Source organism: Carex rostrata, chromosome 27 (genome assembly GCF_964058835.1).
Source record: "Carex rostrata chromosome 27, lpCarRost1.2, whole genome shotgun sequence".
NCBI lineage: Eukaryota > Viridiplantae > Streptophyta > Magnoliopsida > Poales > Cyperaceae > Carex > Carex rostrata.
In genome coordinates this window covers 4742728-4765075 of record NC_135944.1, presented here as the reverse complement: position 1 = coordinate 4765075, position 22348 = coordinate 4742728, and the positions used below count along the sequence as shown (strand labels likewise).

General features: G+C 30.6%; 2 protein-coding genes across 2 annotated transcripts; both read left to right on the top strand.

Moving 5' to 3' along the window:
- Positions 1 to 1934: 1934 nt before the first annotated feature.
- On the top strand, positions 1935 to 5529 carry LOC144545350 (uncharacterized). Its single transcript, XM_078293944.1, has 3 exons — positions 1935 to 2180; positions 3781 to 3855; positions 4419 to 5529. The coding sequence occupies exons 1-3, from the start codon at positions 1992 to 1994 to the stop codon at positions 5412 to 5414; spliced, it is 1260 nt and encodes a 419-aa protein (XP_078150070.1). The 5' UTR covers positions 1935 to 1991; the 3' UTR covers positions 5415 to 5529.
- Positions 5530 to 19279: 13750 nt separating this feature from the next.
- On the top strand, positions 19280 to 20346 carry LOC144545229 (protein S40-5-like). The gene has a single exon (XM_078293818.1). The coding sequence runs from the start codon at positions 19330 to 19332 to the stop codon at positions 19825 to 19827; it is 498 nt and encodes a 165-aa protein (XP_078149944.1). The 5' UTR covers positions 19280 to 19329; the 3' UTR covers positions 19828 to 20346.
- The last annotated feature ends 2002 nt before the right edge of the window (positions 20347 to 22348 follow it).

Genomic DNA, 22348 nt, shown 5'->3' with positions numbered 1-22348 from the left:
GGTCGAGATGCATTAACTCAAAAGATTCTCTTTTGAATTAATGCAGAGGATATGAATTCCACATAGTGCAAGTATGTTGTTCCTTTTTTTATGATTTTTTTTTTAACCTTGCGCAAGTAATTATTACAGTTTTATATGAGAATTTTATAAACATGACAAATAAACAGAGACGGAGACATACTTTTAAGTTATGAAGATTAATTCTCAAAAATTTCGTATGAGAATCAATCTTATAAAATTTTCATAAAATATGAGGGGCAATTTTATAGGATTTATATCATTTACTTTAAATTATACATCAAGATTGTGTCAAAATATATATATTTTTTAAATGAATGGAGTCAATTGACCACCATTCTTAATGAGTAGATCCGCGTCTACTTATAAGTAATGGTCACAGTTTTACTATAATATAAAATAATATATGTATAATAAACGTACTATATTTTAGATTTTTTAAAATTGTTGTATTTGTATCATATCTGATATGGTACCCGTACTCGTATCCATACAAACATATCCGATTCAGATTTAATAATGAACACACCAACAACACTGACATCTGGGACACTCGTATTCAACCCTGAAAATTTTAAATATAGCCCTGCAAAAAAATAAATCAATCAAAAGATCATTGAATCTGGAGAATTCCATATTTAACAGGCCGTTGCAACTATGTAAAAACCCAAAAATTCAGCGAATTTTAAAGTTTTGCGGGCCGCAACAATAAATATTGAATTCTTCAAAAAAAAAGTGTTTTTTTTTTTTTATTTTGTGTTGAGGGTATTTTTATAATTGAGGAGGGATCAAGTTACAACAAGCATTTTCTACATTTTCAAACTCCAAATCGTCGATCCAAACCGTTAGATGTGATCTCTACAATAAAATGTGCTTGGAGACCAAATTTTACATTTTTTAGAATTTTTTTATTATTTATTAAGATGGGTACAAAATTCAATGGTTTGAATTTGACTAGTTTTTGTACCCATCTTAATAAATAGTAAAAAAATTTCAAAAAATGTAAAATTTGGTCTCCAAGCACACTTTATTGTAGAGATCACATCTAACGGTTTTGATCGACGATTTGAGGTTTTAAAATGTAAAAAATACTTGTTGTAACTTGATCCCTCCTCTTTATAATTTTTAATTTTCGGTATTGAACCTCACTATCTCTCTTGGCATAGTTAGTGCCGGGTGTTTGCACAAGTACTTTCTGTTTACTAATTGCAAGGTTGCCTGTCTCCTTGATAAAAAAATACAAAAATTATTGAGGCTTGGGTTTTGTCTGTTTAGCTTTTGTACTTATTGTTAAGTAAAAATTAAGTTATGTTTTCTTTACTATAATTTCTTTATTTTAGAGAGGTCAATGTTAATCAATTCTCTCTCTAATAGTGAAAAATGAGCCCAATTTCATTGAGCGGTTGTCCCTAAGATCCATTTATCTTCTCTCTACCGTCCGATCCAAATCTAACATACTAAATAAGACATCTTCATTCCGTCCGTCCCAAGCCTGTACTCCTTCAATTGGAGAGAATCTGAAAAATACTATTTTCTCGGCACCAAGTGGTCCCAGGCATTCAGCTCAAACTTTCCTTTAATTTTTTGCTCTAAAATACCTTAAATTTTGTGTGTAAATCACAACCGTCCAAATAGAATCCAGCCAATCGTATCTGTCGTGAAATAGACAGGGTTCTCTAAATATTCGTGCTGTAGTAGATCGAACGGTCTGGATTTAAACATAAAATTTTAGTTACTGTACCCCCATATTTTAATGCCTATTGCCCACTCCAATAATACTGACATATGGGTCACACATACCGGACCCCACTTGTCAGTCAAATCGGTCAAATTGGTCTCATCTGCGCTGTTTTCAGAAGCACTCTTTCACTAATTCTCTCTCTTTTCAGTTTTCACTAATTCTCTCTCTCTTTTTGTCGACAAATGCTCAACAAATCGCGCCACATTATCTCTTCCCATAATACCCTCTGACAATGAACCCCTCTCCTCGTTCGCGGCGCCGCCGTCGCCGGAGCAGCTCTCGCCGCTGCATTCCCACTAGAGACTCCAGCACAGAGGGAGCTCCTCCTTCTCCGCCTCCCCGCCAGTCCGACACCACGTCGGCAAGAAGCCTTGCGGCTGCTCTGTGGAAAATGCACCTTGCTTCCGACTTCCACTTCCAGGTAGGTCCCACTTCTAGAGATCTACCTTATTTTGAGCTATTATAGATAATTGTCCTTTGTTGAAGTGTAATCGAGTAGGTCACTAACAGGGAGCTGTGTATTGTTCCTAAATTTTTATTTGGGAATTGTCGGTTGTGGAAAATTAGCAAGTAATTGTTATGAAGGGAATGTGCATTATCTCTGATTGTATATATCTTTAGAAATTGTGTTAAATGGATCCAGTTATTCCTTCATTTCTCCAAATTTGCATCTTGTTTTGGTCAAAATTGATCATTCGTCAGAATTTACAAAATTGTAAATTTTATAGAACAATTGGCGAGTTGAACTTGGTAATTGTAGTATTATATAGTTTAGATTGAAGGGTTTGATCCACAAATTTTATAAAATTTGTTATAGACCTCAATGCCCTTTCTTAATTATAGTTGGAATGTACATTTCGTTAATAAGCATTGATCCACAATTTCTGCAAATTTGCATCATGTTTTTAATTTTTTTTTAAATAATGCACCTTTTGACAAAATTGATCATCATTTTGTCAGAAATTGTTCTTTTGCTAATTCAATTTACTTTTAACTAGATGTGCTCTTCATTTGCAAAATTGTAAATTTTACTGAACAATTGGCAAGTAGGACATGATAATGTAATATTATATTGTTTAGATTGAAGGGTTTGATTTACAATTTTGTAAAATTTCTTATAAAACTCAATGCACTTTCTTAAAAAATGTAGTTAATTCTAGTTGGGTTGTAAATTTCATGAATAAGCATTTTCATCTATGCAGTTGTTTCATAGCAACATGTCTAGAAAATCTTTAGACCTTCACTATCTTCACAGTTGCATGTTTATGATGTATGAGCTGTGTTTTGTCAATATATTCCAGTTGGGTCCCTGTTAGAGATTTCCTTTCTAGGGTTTCTAATTTAACACCTCATACTATTATCATGTTCTAAAAAAGGATATATTGTTAAATTATGCCTAGTTGGCAAAATTGACCTTTGTATTTTCAAAAGTAGATTGTATTTTTATCTGAGTTAATGATTTGGAAACTGTTTCTAAGCAAGGGGAAAAAGAAAACCAAGAAAAGTTTTGGTTGTTTTGAAAGAAGAGTCTCTTGTTGGAATTTGACCTCCTTCTCTTATACGTGTAATTTAAGTTGCAAAAAAAATACAAGTGTTAGTTAAGCAAATTCTGTTATCTCGAAGTAAATATATGTTGATCTTCATATTTTGCTATGGTAATGCATTTCACTAAGAATCAAGTAAACAAGAATTAATTTGTCTGATGGATAAACCAAAATTTTAGTTTGGATAAAATATTTGGTGCCTCTTTCAACTGTTGATTGATTTTGACAGTTATCAATCTAATTACTTTTTATAAATTTTGAGAAAGTACTTAATACTTGTTTTCCAACTAAAAGAGCATTAATCTGTTGAACACATGACATATATTAATGAATAAACCTAATATAGTTACAAATAAATGTGGTAACAAGATGTGATGGCCAACCTCACTTATCACATGTCAAAGTGGTCCTTCTACATTAATTTGTACAATTTTAAGATTGCTGACTTGTGCTTTGTTGCCTTTTTCCCTATTTCAGCTGCATTCTCATCAAAATCAGAACGCAGCAATAAATGAACAAAGTGGGTGTCAAGAAAACGACATATTTTTCAAGGTATTGTTTCTATCTGATTAGCTCCTGTTTAAATTAAGAAATGGGTTATTGTGCTTTGAACATTAAAGCATTTATTTTAAATTGCACTCTTATTTTTCAATTTCAAAGTCCAAATAGTCGATCTGAACTGTTCAACAGGATCTCCATACGAAAATGTACTTCAAGACTAAATTTTACATTTTTTTGAAATGTTTTATATTTTTCAGATAGGTAGAAAATCACAGTTTTTTTATGGTCAAGAATTTTATGAAAACATTGATTTTGTACCTATCTGGAAAACAGTGATTTTCAACCAATTTTATTTTTTAATAAAGGGTAAACTGGTACTTTTTTGAGTTTAAAGTGAGTTTTAATAGAAAAGCCAGTAAACTGGGTAAATTAGTGAGTTTGTAAAATTTAGAAGGGTAAATTTTATACATAATTTTGAGATTTTGGAGGGGTACACATGAAATTTCCACTTAAATTAATATCATAAGAATGCCTTTTATTGATCTGGTACAACTTTTGTCTGATATTTCTATACCTGCATAATAAATTCTACAAGTTTTTATTTTTCTTAACAGTTGGAAGCTTGTGCAAAATTACCCAATACAGACATGGAGAAAGTAACCAAATGGGACCATTTTTATCCAAAATTTCCAAATAAGCCCTCCACATTCTACAAATCGACCAAAGGTCCCATCAAGTCTCCCTCTCTTGAAACAAGAAGAGATAAGAAAGAGATATACCACAAAATCGATTCAATGAAGCAAACCCTAATTCTCGAAAGAGAAAACCGGGTCAAAATTGAAAAGGTAAACTCCAAGCTTTTATCTGAGTTAAAAGAGGCCCGATCATCAGCTAAAAAGTACTTCAAGGGTTACGAAAAGGAGAGAAAAGCACGTGAAGAAATTGAAGAGGTGTGTGAAGATTTAGTGAGAGAAATAGAACACGAAAAAGCCGACATTGAATTGTTCAAAAATGAATCTTTGAAAATGCGAGAAGAGGTGGAAGAAGAGAGAAGAATGCTACAAATGGCTGAGGTATGGAGAGAAGAGAGAGTTCAAATGAAACTTGTAGATGCAAAAATAACCCTAGAAAATAAATATTCCCAATTAAATCATTTAGAAGCTGAGATAGAGGCTTTCTTGAAAACCCACAATGCTGACATGGCATCTGTTAAACGAGCCGAAACCCTAATAAAGAAAACTAATGACAGTACACAAAATTGGGTTAGAGGAGAGAGTAGTAAGCCTCTAGTGGGACCCATTAAGGGTAATTTGAATGCACCCGTTTCATGTGATTCTTCACAAGGTAGTGTTCATTCGATTATTGGAGTATTTAAAGAGAACAATGATTTGTCTGAGGTTTGTTCGAGTGCTACGAGAAATTCGAGAAATAAAGGGACTACTATTGTGAATAAGTTTTGGGGCAAAAATGGAAATAGTAGGAAAGCAGGGGCTGATGTGCAAAACAAGAAGAGGAGAAGTAATGGGTTGAAGGGAAAGATTGTGGGGACTAGAAAGGAAGTGTGTAATGTAGGGGTATTAAATGGAGAAAATAATAATTTTGTATTTTGATATGTAAATAATTCACCTAAAATGTAATATGTTGGCATATTTTTCCTTATATGGTGCCATGTTGGCAATGTTGCTATTGTTATTAGTAGTATTGGTATAATAATATTTGAGCAAATCTTTTAGAAGCCCAAACTATTATTTGTATTGATTCTTTGGTCCAAAATATAATGTGTTACATTTATAAAAAAAAAAGCCCAGTATTAGAAATACGGCCCAAAATTGGAAACTAGCAATAGCCCATATATAATTTCATTTCAAGCCCAGTATACAATTAGGAAAGATATATAATTGTTATAATTGTATATATCTGACCTCAAAAACCTCTATATGTTTTTTAAGATCAACTATAGAAAACCTAAATATTTTAATTAATGGCACGTTAATATTGGAATAATTTTACAAAACAACAAATTAGTATTCTAGAATATTCCATAGAGTTAATGACCATCAAAACAGAAAATTTGTTAACATGGTATTTGTAAATAATGAGCCTCCTTTTTTTTGGTTTTCAATAAGAGAATATGAATCATCTAAAAAAAATGGTTATTATATCACATTTTTGTTTATCTAGTAATAAGAAGTTGAATAAGGTTAGTGTGCTATCTATAGCATAGTGACATGCTATGCTAACTCAAAACCTTATTGGATATGTTTCAACGACGAATCCAAAGTATAATCAGAACTATATGATACAAAAATATGACTGGATTGCCTTGCATGAAATGGTTTGTTTCATAAAAAAAATGTCAGGTAAAAGAAATCGAATAATTTTAACTGTATTTTTTAGAAGAATAGTTATTCCCAAATATAACACCTAGAATAATTTTTTTTTCTTACTTATTTTGTAAAAATTTTATATTCTATCTACCTATTTCTTGTTTTATATACACAAGCTTTATTTACTAAATGATGTTCCAAAACTCTATGTATAGAAAATATTAAAAAATAAGAGAGAAATAAAAAGAGTATAGTTGAATTTCAATACATAGAAGAATGGGCAGAATTTTTACAGATTCAAACTTGACAATACATGTGTTTGGATTTTCTGTGGCTCGATTATTTATGACTTCGTAATATATGATATGCTCCTCATATGAGAACCATAGATAATCCCAATGCATTTCTATTTTTCTGAAGAAAAAAAAAATAATTTAAATAGATGGAATATCAACCTGTCTTTCTAACTATAAAATTTAACTATACTCCTTTTGTTTTCTATTTGTTTTTTTTTAATATGTCTATAGGTAAAAAAAAAAAAATCGTTCCAAAATCCAAATTATTTTAATGTTTTGGATAACGACCACAAAAAGTTACTGATTTTAACTTTGTACCTTCCAAATGGGTCCCACCATATAAGTGGATGTGGATCTCTTTTGATGGTGGTGGGTCCGGTTAGCAAAGGAATCTAGAGTGAATTTGGTAGGTCCCAACTCGGTTGTACTGTACCAAGTAGCTGAGAGGGACCCAGTTAGCAATTTTGCAAAAGAAGATGAAATATTGATATTGTCAAATTACTCTTAAAAATGTGAAATATATGTAAGATAGATTTTTCTTTAATAAATAAATATTATTTTAGTAAATAAACAAAAAATAAAATGAATAAGCATACCTTAATCTTACTTAATTATAAAAAATAATTGCTACTACCAAATTTCCAAAATAGAAAGTCATGTAGAAAAATAACTATTATTTTTTTTGTTTTATGTTGAATCCAAACATTGGAAATTTGTAGATCCACTTGGATTGAGATGCATTTGACTTCATATAATTGTGCAAGTGAGACAACTAACTTAAATGTTACTATTAATATTAATTTAATAAATGCTCATCACATGAATTTGTTGCATTTTAAAATATTATATATCGAGAATAAATTTATTTTATACTTGTAATAACTGAGTAAATAGTTCTCAAAATTAAAATTATAAAATATGCTATAATTTTCACATGTGTCATGTATCAAACTGGAAACAATTTTAGAATTGATAGGTCCTCGTTGAAAATTTAAAATTTAAAAATTTATTTGATTAACGACCAAAGAATTTTCAAATTACATCGTATTTAATATAATTGTCAATACATTCCATTTTTTATATAAATATATCTCAAAGTATAAACATCTCTAATTAGGGCTTTCAAAATAACTTGTAGCTCATCTCTAATTAGAGCTAGTTTAAGCTGCACTTAGCTTGGCTCATACTGTCTCACAGAGGTGGATCCAGAATTTTCGTCAGGGGACACAAAAATATCGAATCGGATTTAAACCTATTAACTAATTAGATACTCGATAAAAAAAAACAATATTTTGACTTATATTTTTCAATGCTCTAACTTATAATTTATCATACTTTAACTTATAATAATAATTACCAATTATAATTCAAGAAATTTATTTTAATTTTAACACTAAATTTAACCCGAATTACAAGTCAAACATTTAGAGGAGGCAAAAAAAAATCTAAGGAGGGACAAAGTTGATCGATACTAATAGATCACCACTAAAATTCGAAATCTAGAGAAGCGGTTGCCCCCCGAGTTCTACACTGAGTCTGCCCCTGCTGTCTCAGCAGCTTGTTTCATAGCTTATAAAAAGAAAATTAAATTATTTTCCGATTACTTTCGCTAAACTCTGTTTATGTGTCTATTATGAAAGGATTTAACTTGTTTAAATTCCCTTCCAATTCATAATTAATCTATGCGCGACTTCTAATACTAAATTGACAGAAATCTTTGATTAATGTGCAACTCACAGTACAAATGAACCGTTAACAAGCTAGTTAATTAAACTCTGACTAAAACCAATTCAAATATTGACTAACTCGATTTGATTCAAGCTTATTTACCCTAAAATTAGGATATATCACAATTACTACATTAGTATGCAATAATGAATGCCACATAATTTCACAAGCCTCCTTAACAGTAGGAGGTAAGTAGCGGTGGCAACTAGCTGGCTCAGTCCGAGCTAGGTTCTAACTCAGTTTGTTAATTCTGGTCTGAGCTACAGTCGAGCAAGCTAAATCTAGGGTATTTCGAACTAAAATCTCATCTTGAAATCACGACAAACCAGTCTGAGCTAGCTCGTAAGCTAATGAGCTGGCTTGCTGAGTCTGGCTGGATCTTGTTTCAAAAAGAAAATGAATTCTACAAATTTTTTGAATCGAACTGGACCAAGTTATACAGTATAAATTGCAAACAAATTCATATAAATTCACAAATTTATGCCTAGCCGAGCTAGCTCGCAAGTTGGCGAGAAAACTAGACCCCAGCTTGAATACGTTAATTCTGAACTAAGCTAGTAGCAAACTGACTCATTAACAGCTTAGTCCAATAATGAACGAACTGTTAGCGAGCGAATCAGGTACGAGCTACGAGGTTTTTTTGCACCCCTGGAAGTGAGGACAAAGAGGTCTCGTACTTCTTAGACTGTATCTGATTGGAGACAGAAGATTTAAGGACATCAATCACTTGACGGCTACCGTGTTGTGGGCCCCACCTTGTTTTCCATGTCTATCTCTTTTTTCTCATTTAATTTTGAGAATTTCTTATTATAGAAAATTTATAAAATAATATTACAAAATAGAAAGAGTATCTTTGGTGGAATTTTTACCATTCCAATTTTTTTCTTGTTTAATAAAACTATGAGATCTTTTGTGACAATTAAGGCAAAAGATTTTTTAAGGTAATTTTGTTATTGAAGGTCCAAAATTTGTTCTATCCACAAAAGATTCAAGATAATCAGATTAAAACAACAAAATTTCTGGATCGGAATTTTTTTTACTGATCCAAAGTTTGAATTAGAGATAAGTTTTTATTTATAGGCGAATATACTCTTTCTTTTTTTATATTTTTTATTATTTTTCTATAAATAAAAATTTATCTCTAATTTTTTCACATGCATTGAGAACTGTTCAAGTGGATTTCAAGTATGCAAGGTCACAAATCAAACTTTTGAATGTATAGGAGTGTAGCTCACAATTGATTATTTGTGTAAGTGGAGAGAAATTTTTAATTTTAGAAATATATTAAGCATTTTTCGTAAAGGAGAAAATTGAAAATATTTTTCCAATGAACTAGAAAAAAACGAAATCAATTTAAACATAGAAAAAAAAAAGTCTTTGGAACTAATTCATTAGATCCTAATTGTTTTTTATTCAAGTCTCAATCTTTAGCTACAAAAAATGCCTGGTATAAATACAAAATCTAAGAAATCGAATCAATAATTTAGTTTCTTGTATGGAATCGAACAAAGAGTTTCATCTTTTTTTTTTTGTTTAAATTTAGTAAAGGTGGAGGTCAAGCCACCCAATCATTTAATATCCACAATAAATTTTTTATCTGGATTTCGAACCTGCGAACTCTCGCACATTGGCATTGCCTTTGTCACTGTATCAAAAAGCTAGTTCTCAAGAATTTCATCTTTAATTCTTATTCTTGACAAAACATGTAATACATTTCTAAAAATGAAAATAAAAAAGTTGTCTAATCAGACCTAGGCATTACTAGATGAACAAGTACTATTTTGTGCCAAAGTAAAATATGATTGTGGTACATTGAACCTTTGACAGTTTTACATTTCTAAATTGATGAAAGAGTTAGATAGGACCCACTTTTTACATATGTTCTCTTATATGCTAACATCATATCATAATGCATAGTATGACAAAATCTTATTTACTGTATATAAAACAAAAGAATCAAAATAGGTGATTATGACCAAATCTTGTTTGATCAATGTGAAACTTGGTAAATTAGTGTTGTATCCTCAAATCAGATAAATAACAGTGATTAAAAGCTATAACATGTCTATATTTTTTAATTGTCATTGTGGCATATTGATGGAACCCCTTTTAGTTGCATTAATTAAGAATTAACTTGGTTGACTTAAACTAAAGGGTTGTTAAATAATTTATTCTTTTCAAACCCATAAGTTCTTTGTAAAATGTACACTACCCATGTTTAACAAATATAAATCTATGACATGAATTTTTTTAGGGGTATTATTTTTAATAAAATATGATGCCTAGGAGCTACCTAGTATAGTATAGTATATTATAGTGTGGACCTAATCCAAATTTGTCTCTTTCAAGAAATTTAAATTTTTGTGAATACTTTGCTCTGATTGGTAGAAGCAAAAATCAACATTGTTTTTTTTTTTGTATAAACAGTAAATATCAGAGATGTTCTCTGTTGCAAGGAAATATCAGAGATGTTCTCCCTTATGGGGCTTCAACAGAGAGCAAAGCAAATTGAGGTCTTATAAGGGGGCTTATAAATTTATGAAATTTTATTCTCTCGTGAAATTATGGTCCCTAGGGGATTTTCACAAAATTATTCACAGAAATTTGTGGCCTCCTTTAATTTGACAAGGAATAAATAAAGTGATGTTTTTTAAATTAATACAAATCGAACTATGTATTTTTTGGATCTTTAATATGGATGGGTAGAGTATTTTCAGCTTTTAAATTCGTGCGAGTTGCTTCAATATCTATACATGTTTGCCTCAAGATTTGTATCGATCTTGTAATTAGTACGGATCTCAAAGCGAATCGAATGGTATAAGTTCGGATATTCTGAGGTAAACCAACATATAATTTGTACCACTACATGCACCAACCATGTAACTTTGGACCACAAAGAGGTGACACAAGCAATTGATGCTTTGTGTTTTAAATGTCAAACTTGAATATCAAAATAAAACTGATATATATGATTCACATAAATATTTATGCACACATAAAACATTAAGATTAATTAATTTTGTTTTGATTGACATCACGTTGACTTTTCAATTTCTTCATTTCAATCTAAACAAGTTCTTTATTTTGTTGCTAGAATTTTATTTTAAAATTGTAAATCTCTTAATTAAGTTAATTAGGAAGAAGGAGAAATCTAATTGTGAAACTTGGCTAGCTATATATATTATTTTCCTACATCTTCTGAGATGCACATGTCGAGGTCTTTGTATTCTGATCAACAAAACTAATTAATTTTACAAGCTATATTTTATAATTTTCTTATAATTAATTAACCTACAACAGAAGGTTATGGATTATTTTCTATTTGTTGTATTTTCTACATTTTCATTATATTATTAATTCTTCCCTGATCACTACCTGGTGTACTTAAAATGAGTATAAATTTATAAAGGGTCAACCTTACAAAAAATATATTAGGTATATATGATCATGATTGAATCTTGTTGTGCTGGAATATATATACTTTCCAGAAATGTATGCACATGCGTCCCTGAAAGTATGAAATTTGATACTTACAATTGAAATGGTCGTTTATAATAAAGTGCCATGTGCTGAACTTGCAAAATATTTTAAATTTATAACTTGCTTTTAATCAATATACTTTTTGTGGTTTGTTACAACTTAATTATTTGAAAGAAGTTTTTTTTGGTTCAAATCAAAGAACAATGAATTTAAAAATGAAAGAAAAGATGATGTAACGGATAGAAAATATTTATTCTACCTGTACAGCCTATAGTCAGTAAATTTAATATATGAAATTGTCATGGCTAAAGAAACCTTAAATCAAGTCAAAAATATCACAAAGGCTTTTCATATATATAATAACAGTACTTGACAACTCAACAAAGGAGAATCAGTACAATTTAATTCAGAGGTCCTACTGATGGATTTTTTATATTATAAACAGTACCTTGATACAACTCATGCCACAAGATGAGAACCATAGAACTATTCATTAGTCGTACGCACAATTTATTGCTTTGTTTTTTTGTTTTTGGTCTCAGAATTCCGGATTTTTAGTTTAGAAATATGTTAAATTTTTGGTCAAGAAGGAGAAAGATGGAAAATTATTTTTGAAGAACTAGAAAGAATTAAATCATTGATTTTGTTTCTTACTGTTGGTATGCATGTCAGACATTTTCTGTAGCTGAAGATTGAGATCTACATACAAATTTTAAGGATATAAATTAAATGCCTTGCGAAATCTAATTAATGATTCACTTCATTCTATAGCATTGAAATTTTTTTTATCTTTCTGATTCTTAACAAAAATATTTAGAATTTTTATAAAAAAAAAAAAAGAATATGATCAGAATTGGTTCTGAATTCCAATATTCTCTTCTATCAGCTGAGATAATCTTTAACAAAAATCCACCATGAAATCCTGTACATGGAAATTTTAAGATACAAGGGACATCATATCAACCTCTCTTTTTTCAGCTAAGTGTTAAACTTAAATTTCTGCCAAGCTGCATATATATATAAATATATAAGTAACATATATATATATATATGCTGGTAGTTTTCAAAAGTACTTAATATTACATTTCAGCTCCACGTAAATATTCTATAATTATTCTGATATGCTGTATTTCAATTGTCTTATGTTCTAATTAAATTAATAATCATTAGATCAGTACAAAATTGGGTGAACGCTCTATATATATAGAGCTAGCATTCACCCATATAAAATGGATGTTAATAATAAATATTTTGTTATATTTTTTTTCACACATTAATTAGATTATGAATTTAACTGGTCTAGCTTGTTACACTAAATGATTTAATTTAATTAAGATGTGTTTTGGAATGAACGGAGCTGGTTAATATAAAGAGGGTTACTTGTTTCAAAACTGAAAATTTTAAGAAAAAGCAGAAGAGAGAGATCAGGTGGTGAGCTACTGAGCTCCATGAATAAATTAACTTGGTAATCTTTATCATCAAATCATCGAAGTGTGTGTAGAGGGGGGAGGGAAATTAACGACTGTGTATCCTCTGAGATATCTCATATTTTGCGTCACCGACGTGTCCAGTGCCTATTCGATCGGGGAAAACCACATGGGCCCAGTGTTATTTGAGCCAGTGTTTTAAAATGCGGCCGCATATGCGGTCAGCAGCCGTGCTCAGAATGCCCATGCGGTTTTTTCATGCGGTTTTTCCATGCGGCCGCATATGCGGTCCGAATATGCAGTTATGCAGATTAAAAATGCAACCATGCGGTCCAAATATGCGGTCTGAATATGCGGCCACGCGGTTTTGATAATTTAATTGTATTTTAATTAAAATTTATATTTAAAAAGTCAAAAAATTATTGTTGGTTATGTTATTATGTGAAAATAAATTCAAATATATGAATATGAATATATATATATATATATATATAGAGTTAGGCTGGGGTGCTATGGATAGCATAGTGGCCTCTATGCTACGGCTCAATATTCGAGTTTTCAAAATCCAAACGGTCGATCCGAACCGTTCATCTTATTCTCCATATTAATATCTGCTTGAAGACCAAATTTTATAATTTTCTGAATTTTTTTACTATTTATTAAGCCACTTTGAAAATCGCTAATCCAACGGTTTTACTGTTTTGTGCAGCCACCGATGGATCAACAATTTTGTAAAATACTTAATAAATAGTAAAAAAATTCAGAAAAATGTAAAATTTGGTCTCCAAGAAGATATTAATATGGAGAATAAGATGAACAGTTCGGATCGACCGTTTGGATTTTGAAAACTCGAATATTGAGCTGAAGCATAGATGTCACTATGCTATCCATAGCACCCCAGCCTAACTCTATATATATATATATATATATATATATATATATAGAGTACGGCTAACGCGCTTCCTCTAGCATATGGGCCGAAATGCTTCCGGTGGAAATTTGAAATTTCAAAATCCAAAAAGTCGATCTGAACCGTTCATCTTCTTCTCCATATTAATATCTGCTTGGAGACCAAATTTTACATTTTTCTGAAATTTTTTACTATTTATTAAGCCACTTTGAAAATCGCTGATCCAACGGTAGCTTCTGATTTTTACTGTTTGGTAAGCCACCGTTGGATCAGCAATTTTCAAAATGGCTTAATAAATAGTAAAAAATTTCAGAAAAATGTAAAATTTGGTCTCCAAGCAGATATTAATATGGAGAAGAAGATGAACGGTTCAGATCGACTTTTTGGATTTTGAAATTTCAAATTTCCACCGGAAGCATTTCGGCCCATATGCTAGAGGAAGCGCGTTAGCCGTACTCTATATATATATATATATATATATATATATACGTGAATTTTTATTTTAAAATCTGCATATATAAATCCGCATGAAAATCCACATATGCGTCCGCATACCGCATATGCGGTATGCAGTGGCCTTCCGTATGCATGAAAAAAACCGCATTTTAAAACACTGATTTGAGCTTCGACATTCATGCAGAACGTATGAGATATCTCAGAGGAACAGAATCACTTAGAGTTATTGGATCGATCCGGACCGTTCTTTTGACTTTGCACGAACTTCAAAGCCCAAATAATATTGGTCTTGCGTTAGCCAGAATCTCAAAGTGCCTAAGAATAAATCTCAAACCGTAAAATGTTGGGAATCTTTTACAAATATTAGAGAGGATACTCGCTTCCCTCTCTCTTCTTCTTCTTATAACACGGTGGTTTCTGTAACATATATAGTCTTAAATTATAATATATATACATGTTCATCAATTAAAGGTGTCTATGACTTACTTTTTATTTGTAAGTAACTATAAAATATTCTATGGGAATATCGTCAGAATTTTCAATGTAAATTTGATTCCATAATATATTTACTTCTTTTTTAGTTAAACAAAAAATAGGCCATATATACATGCATGTGAACATCTCTTTTGTCAACGAGAGAGAAAATAATATTAAGTGAGATTAATGAGAATCTTGCGCACATGGCAGGCACTACAATAGAGCAAGTGATTGCACACGGACATAAACAGAGCAGCTACATGAATTTTCTGCTATATAGAATGCGAGGGTGTAGAAATTCCTGAATATTTACACACGGATATTTACCCGTGTGAGATTATTGAGAGCTACACGGATTATTACATAAACAGTCGGGTACAATTTCTTGACAGTGGCACTCTCCATAACTGAGCTACACGGATTATTACATAAAAAACCGTATATTATTACTATTCTACACGGACATTTAGCTAAATGTCAATCTACGATTACTCTTTCTACACGGATATTTAGCTAAATGTTCGTGTAGCTCTCTTATATTTTTATTATTTTTTTTAATATTTTTTTTAATATTTTTTTAATGTTTAAATACCTTTCTACACGGATATTTAGCTAAATGTCCATGTAGCTCTCTTATTTTTTTATTTTTTATTTTTTTTTTAAATTTTAAATACCTTTCTACACAGATATTTAGCTAAATGTCTGTGTAGCACTCTTATTTTTTATTTATTAATTTTTTTAATATGTTTTTAATTTTTAAATACCTTTCTACACAGATATATAGCTAAATGTCCATGTAGCTCTCTTATTTTTTATTTATTAATTATTTTTAAATTTTTAAATACCTTTTTATACATATATTTAGCTAAATGTCCGTGTAGCTCTCTTATTTTTTTTATTTATTAATTATTTATTAATTTTTAAATACCTTTTTATACGGATATTTAGCTAAATGTCCGTGTAGCTCTCTTATTTTTTTATTTATTAATTGTTTTTTTAATATTTTTTAATGTTTAAACACCTTTCTACACAGATAATTAGCTAAATGTCCGTGTGGCTCTCTTATTTTTTTTTTTTTTTTTTTTAATGTTTAAATACCTTTCTACATTGATATTTAGCTAAATGTCCGTGTAGCTCTCTTATTTTTTTTATTAATTATTTATTAATATTTTTTTAATGTTTAAATACTTTTCTACACGAATAATTAACTAAATGTCCGTGTAGCTCTCTAAATTTTATTTATTTATTATTATTTTTTTAATATTTTTTCAAGTGAGCTTAATGAGAATCTTGCGCACATGGCAGGATTATTAGTAAATTAATTAAGATTAGAGCATATATATGACACAAACTTTCTCTACAATTTTATTTGAGTTTGAAGTTTTACATTTTGATCTGTTATTATAATGATTTTAATTAACCGAAAAAAATTCAAATTTTGCAGTCATTTTTCATTTAAAAAAAGTAAAAAAAAATCCCAACAACAAACAACATACAAAGAGTGATATTAATAAGCGCCAAATTAAATACATAAATAAGAATCTTTAAAGTTTTAACAATTCTCAAAAGAATTCATGGGACCCTTCTATTAATTATCTAATTGAACCTTTCTAATTTGGTGTAATATTTTACACTTTCAATCAATACTAAAGTTTAAGATAGTTCCCACGTCAGCGCACCTGCCACTCAGAATATTAACTATCAGCACATGCCATGTGTACAGAATAACAATTTTTTAATCTCTAAAAAGAAATCCTACACGTTGTAAATAACAAACCGTGTATTAATTGTTTTCAGAAAAATACATAGATGTCTCGTAGAAATTGTGTATAAAACACTTGTTATTGTACATGGTTATTTTTGATTGTGTAGAAATCAACATTTTCAGTATTTTTTTTTTTGGAAATATAACACGCTTTAATTCTATTAACCGTACGTGTATTATAGTACTATATAAACATGGTTCGGAACCGTGTACAACGTACCCAACTAGTCATACACGACGTCCACTAACACAGTTACAGAACATAAATTTTTTTCAACCATGTATGATCACGATTTCTGTACTAGTGGTAGTATAATAATTTAATTAGTTGTACAAATTCAGATTTTGCTGTCAATTTTCATTTAAAAAAAGTCCCAAGCATCATGCATTGAGTGACATTAATAAGTTTCAATCAATAGTACATCTTAATGTGAAGAAATTAATGCAGAAATTCACAAAAATATTTATTTTTGAAAAAAACCAACTAAAATCAGATTTACATAAAAAATAATAAGATAGAGGAATTTTGGGTATTATTATTTTATAATCAAACTGAACATATTTAAATTTACTGCATTACAATTGTGAAAATTTTAAGATCCAAATAATATTTGGCTTTAAGAAGATATTATTTTTGCCATAATAAATAAGAATCTATAAAGTTTTAACAATTATAAAAAAATTGTCTTGGGACCCTTCCTAAACCTTTTGGAAGTGACAAAGCCAGGGACTATGAAAGGAACCAAATCTCCTGCCCCCGGGGTGTAGGAAATTTCTGCCTCAGAGTTATTGTGAGGTGAGACCGGTTACTGTTAAAAGATTTAATTACTATTACTGTTTTTAAATGAGGACCCATCCACAGTGACTTTGGAGCAGACGATTCAGTCTCACTATAAAATATATATATAATTGAACCTTTAAATTTTGTGTAATATTTTACACCTTCAATCAATACTAAAGTTTAAGAGTTCCGATGTCAGCGCACCTGTCACCCAAAAAAATAATTATCAGCACATGCCACGTGTACAAAATAACATTTTTTTTATCTTCAAAGCTTGACAATGTAGTATGGCTGTAGCTGTAGCTGTAACCTAAAGGACGGAGTGGGCCCTACACAACGTTCCGAGTTCCGACAAAATGACACGTAATAGCGGGTTTTGGTTCCCACCTTATCGGGTCGGATCCCCATCAAGTCAAAGTCAAACCCATGCCCGGTTAGCCGTACTGATAGTGCCAAGTCTTAATATATAGAAAGCTGACATGCATTGTATTATTCCCTTTTAGGCTTTTAGCCTGGTAAAATTATCCAATTCTACATGAAGAAAAATGTGTGGCTGTTGCAAAGCTTATGAATCACCATTTTGGGTTAACTTCACATATTATTTCATTGTAATAAAATCGAGAATGGATTAAAGATTATTTTAATTTGAAGATATTTATCAAGGTTTTAAATAGTGATTATTGCGTTATAGCGGAAAGACTAAAAAAAAGGTTAATGCGAATAGCGTAGCTATAGAGAAAGCTATCCTACATAGCGTTTTTTGTTTAAAAAATTATATTTTATATTTCTACTAATTATCAAAATTTTCTAAAATCTGAGCAATAAGTAACACAAAATTAATTAAGGAATTATAATATTTATATTGAACCAGTACAAAGTCCGAATTGTTATTCAAAATATCTCTAATAATAGCATGCATTATCTATCATTTTTCCATTCAAAATAACATAAGCATCATGGCATAAACTATATATATATATTTTTTTTATTAAAACAACATGTCTCATGAAATAAACTATTTATCTTTTTCTATTTAAAAGTAAAATCAATGTAGACCTTGAAAAAAATGATCATTAAAATTAATTTTTAGTTTGAGCCTTTATATATATAAAAGCCTATCTAGGATAGCGTTCACTACAGGGCATAGCGTGTAATGCAAATAGCGATCGTAGCTGAAATAGCGTCATTTTATTCCATAATGTAGCGTTCAAAGACAAAAAACGCTATAGCGCGCTATTTAGAACACTGATATTTATCCTTACATGTTACATTTTCAACATGGTCGATGATTTATCATTGATTTAAGTATTTGAAGTGATTTAAAATGCCAAACAAAAATATTTCAAGAACTTTTAATTAAGTATATAAATAATAACATAAATGCTTTAAATTTTTTATAGATAAAATTTTGTTTCTCTAAAAATTTACTTCTCAAATCCAGGGAAAGTTAATGAAAAATATTTAAATGTTTTTTAGCTAGGCCCTTTGGAATGAGTATATATCCTCTGAGTTAACATAATATTTATGTTAGATCCGAATCTTTTGATCAGAATCCAAACCAATCCAATTTAATGCATGGGGTTCTTTAATATTCGTGTAGCTTCTGATCCAACAATACAGATCTAAGAAAAATATTCTGACCTCTTAGGAATCCTCTGAAATAAAATATAAATCTATTTCACTAAAAACTGTAAATGCATAAAAACTGAGGTTTCATAACAATTCTAGCTTCACAAAGAGCCTCTTCATGGTTTATATATAAATACATCTTCACACAGCTCCCGGGCGTCTGTGCATCTCTCTCAATATATATCTCTATCTCTATCTCTATCTCTCTCTCTGTGCCAAGTCAGCAGCATATACTTCACTACTTACTCAATGGGAAAGGGTAGAAAGTACAGCATAGACCGTCTCCTTTCCACATCAGCATCAACCGGTCACCTCAGTAGTCATGTCGACTTACCCGACCTAGATGAGGCCGATGTATGGTCTGTTACCGAACCGGACCACCAACCGATCACAAGCCGTCGTGCGGGTGGCCTCTCGCTAACTTTTGACCACTCAACACCATCGATAAACCAGGCACATCGTCAGCCAATGGGAAGACGCCATGTCGAAGGATCGGCGGCATCATCTCTTCCTGTTAACGTGCCAGATTGGAACCGACCACAAGCCGTTCGACGTATTTGTAATTATGAGGAGATAGAGAGAGAATGGAAGGAAGATGATGTGGATTGGGTCCCACCACATGAGTGGGCCCAGGCAAGAGGTGGCACCACTGCATCGGTTTTCCAAGGGGTTGGCCGGACTTTGAAAGGGCGAGATTTGAGTCGGGTTCGTGATGCGGTTTGGAGCCAGACCGGGTTTTACGGTTGAACCAACCAAACTACATTACGAACGGACAAGCCCGGCTTGGTGATTTGATGTTGGTTTTTTATTTATTTTTTATTTTTTATTTTTTCCTTTTTTTTGTTTTCTTTTTGTTAGATGAACATCTTGTATTGGTCTGGTTTCACTTAGGAGTGGAAAGATTTAGAAAGAGAATGATGGAATGATTTTTGTGGACAGTTTTGGGTTTTATTAATCTAATATTATCCTTGATATGCCATCACAAAAAAGACATTATTGTAATTTTATTTTTCTTTCTTTTGCTTAAATTGGCTTCTTTTATTGGCCTGGTTTCACTTAGGAGTGAAAGCATCAAAAAAAGAAAAAAAGAAAGAAATATATATATACAGAGAGAATGATGGCATGATTTCTTTGGATGGTTTTGGTTTTTATTAAATGGATATTATCTTTGATATGCCATCCTTAAAAGCACATTATTATATTTTTATTTTTTTTAACTTTTTAGTTTGACCAAGGTAGAGATAAAACCACCAAGATGCGATCAAGTTTTCAGTGGTAGTCAAATGTTATTTTATTATATTATTTGCATGATACATAAGAGAATATTCTACTGGCAAGATGTCAATTTTTAATTTTTAGTTTAATAATTGCAAAAGGATTCTGTTGATAATTAAAATTGCAACAAAACAGAGCCCAGTCTTAGGAGATGTAAGGCCACACAATTCTTTGAGCCTTATTATAATAATATAGATTCTCAAGAAGAAAAACATAAATTGATCTTATGTGGCGTAGTGTTTAGGGTTTGATTTATAACAGGTCGATTGCTCTCTTTTATAATTGAAACAATGCACAATTTATTTAAATGATTACTAGATTTTAGCAATTAAAAAGAGAAGTAAAAGAAACTTGTTATATTTCTTTATCAGATATGAAAAAAAATGCATCGCATAGTTAAATCTTCGATGATATTTGTTTATGATGTAATGAAACTAATGTTTTTATCACATTAATGTTATAGCTTTGAATAGAATGGTTGACTTAGTGCAGTGGCACGAGCTCGAAAGCTCTTTTCAGAACGACGCTGGAGTAAATTGAGGCTCTTTTAATAAAACAAATAATATAGCTTTGAGTAATTTAAGTAAAAATATATCATTATATAATTATAAAGAGAAAATTTTAATTAGAATAATTTTTATTTATAGACATAAAACAAATTGAAATGTAATACTAGCAACAACATTACTAATTTATGTAGTTGAATAAAAGATCTTGCGGTGTAAATTATGAATGTCAAAAGCACCATAATCTATCAAACAAAAATAGTTGAGATGGTGACATGTTTTAAATTCATATCAAATATGAATAACTTCAGTTACAGTAAGAATTATTATTATTTTTTTTTGAAAATTTAAAATATAATCAAACATAACCATTCAGATTTAAGTGACACATGAAATCAGCACATTTCCGTGCACAGAAAATCCGGAATCCAATCTTTTTTTTTTTGAGGAAAGAATAAAGTCGGGTACAATAATTGGGGAGGCCCATATACAGTAAAAGTGGGGCCTACAAAATGGTGGTATGCATGGAACTAAGAGATGTGGGATCACAAAAAGACACACAACAAGAGGAAGAATTTAGGGAGCTCCGGATCTTCTGTGACCTTAACAAACCTTCAGATTAGTATGGCGAGTCAAAATCATCCAAGTTACCTCAAATGATGTAATATTTTAATATTTCATAACAATATTGGATAGGCACATGAAATCTCGACTAAGTGTTTGGGGTGGAGGGTTTGTGATGGCAATGCTAATATTGGCACAGAGCCATGGCATCAGAGATAGGGACCAATGCTGTCACAACCTTTTTCAAGAAAGGGACTCTTCGTTTTGGCATGAAGCCATGAATCATTTATGATGCTTTGATTTTTATTTATTTTTATTGAGCTCTTTTAGTTTTCTTTCTTCTAAGAGAAATAAGTATTTGTTGGTTAATTATATATATAAACATGCACATGTTCATTCATGGAAAAAAATTAATTATTTACACTTATTTGGTGGAAATATAGAATTATTATTTATGTGAGCATCCCTTCCTAGATAAAATTATATTATGTTGTGGCATCATATACTATTCATGTTTGATTGGGCTAGTAGGAGAATAAGAATAGAATATCATTCATTTTGTTGTATTATAGAATACAAACAATGATAGAAATGACAAAAAAAAATGATGTGATAATTACAACAACAATATATATATATATATATAGAGTACGGCTAACGCGCTTCCTCTAGCATATGGGCCGAAATGCTTCCGGTGGAAATTTGAAATTTGAAAATCCAAAAAGTCGATCTGAACCGTTCATCTCCTTCTGCATATTAATATCTGCTTGGAGACCAAATTTTACATTTTTCTGAAATTTTTTACTATTTATTAAGCCACTTTGAAAATCGCTGATCCAACGGTGGCTTAACAAAACAGTAAAACCATTGGATCAGCGATTTTCAAAGTGGCTTAATAAATAGTAAAAAATTTCAGAAAAATG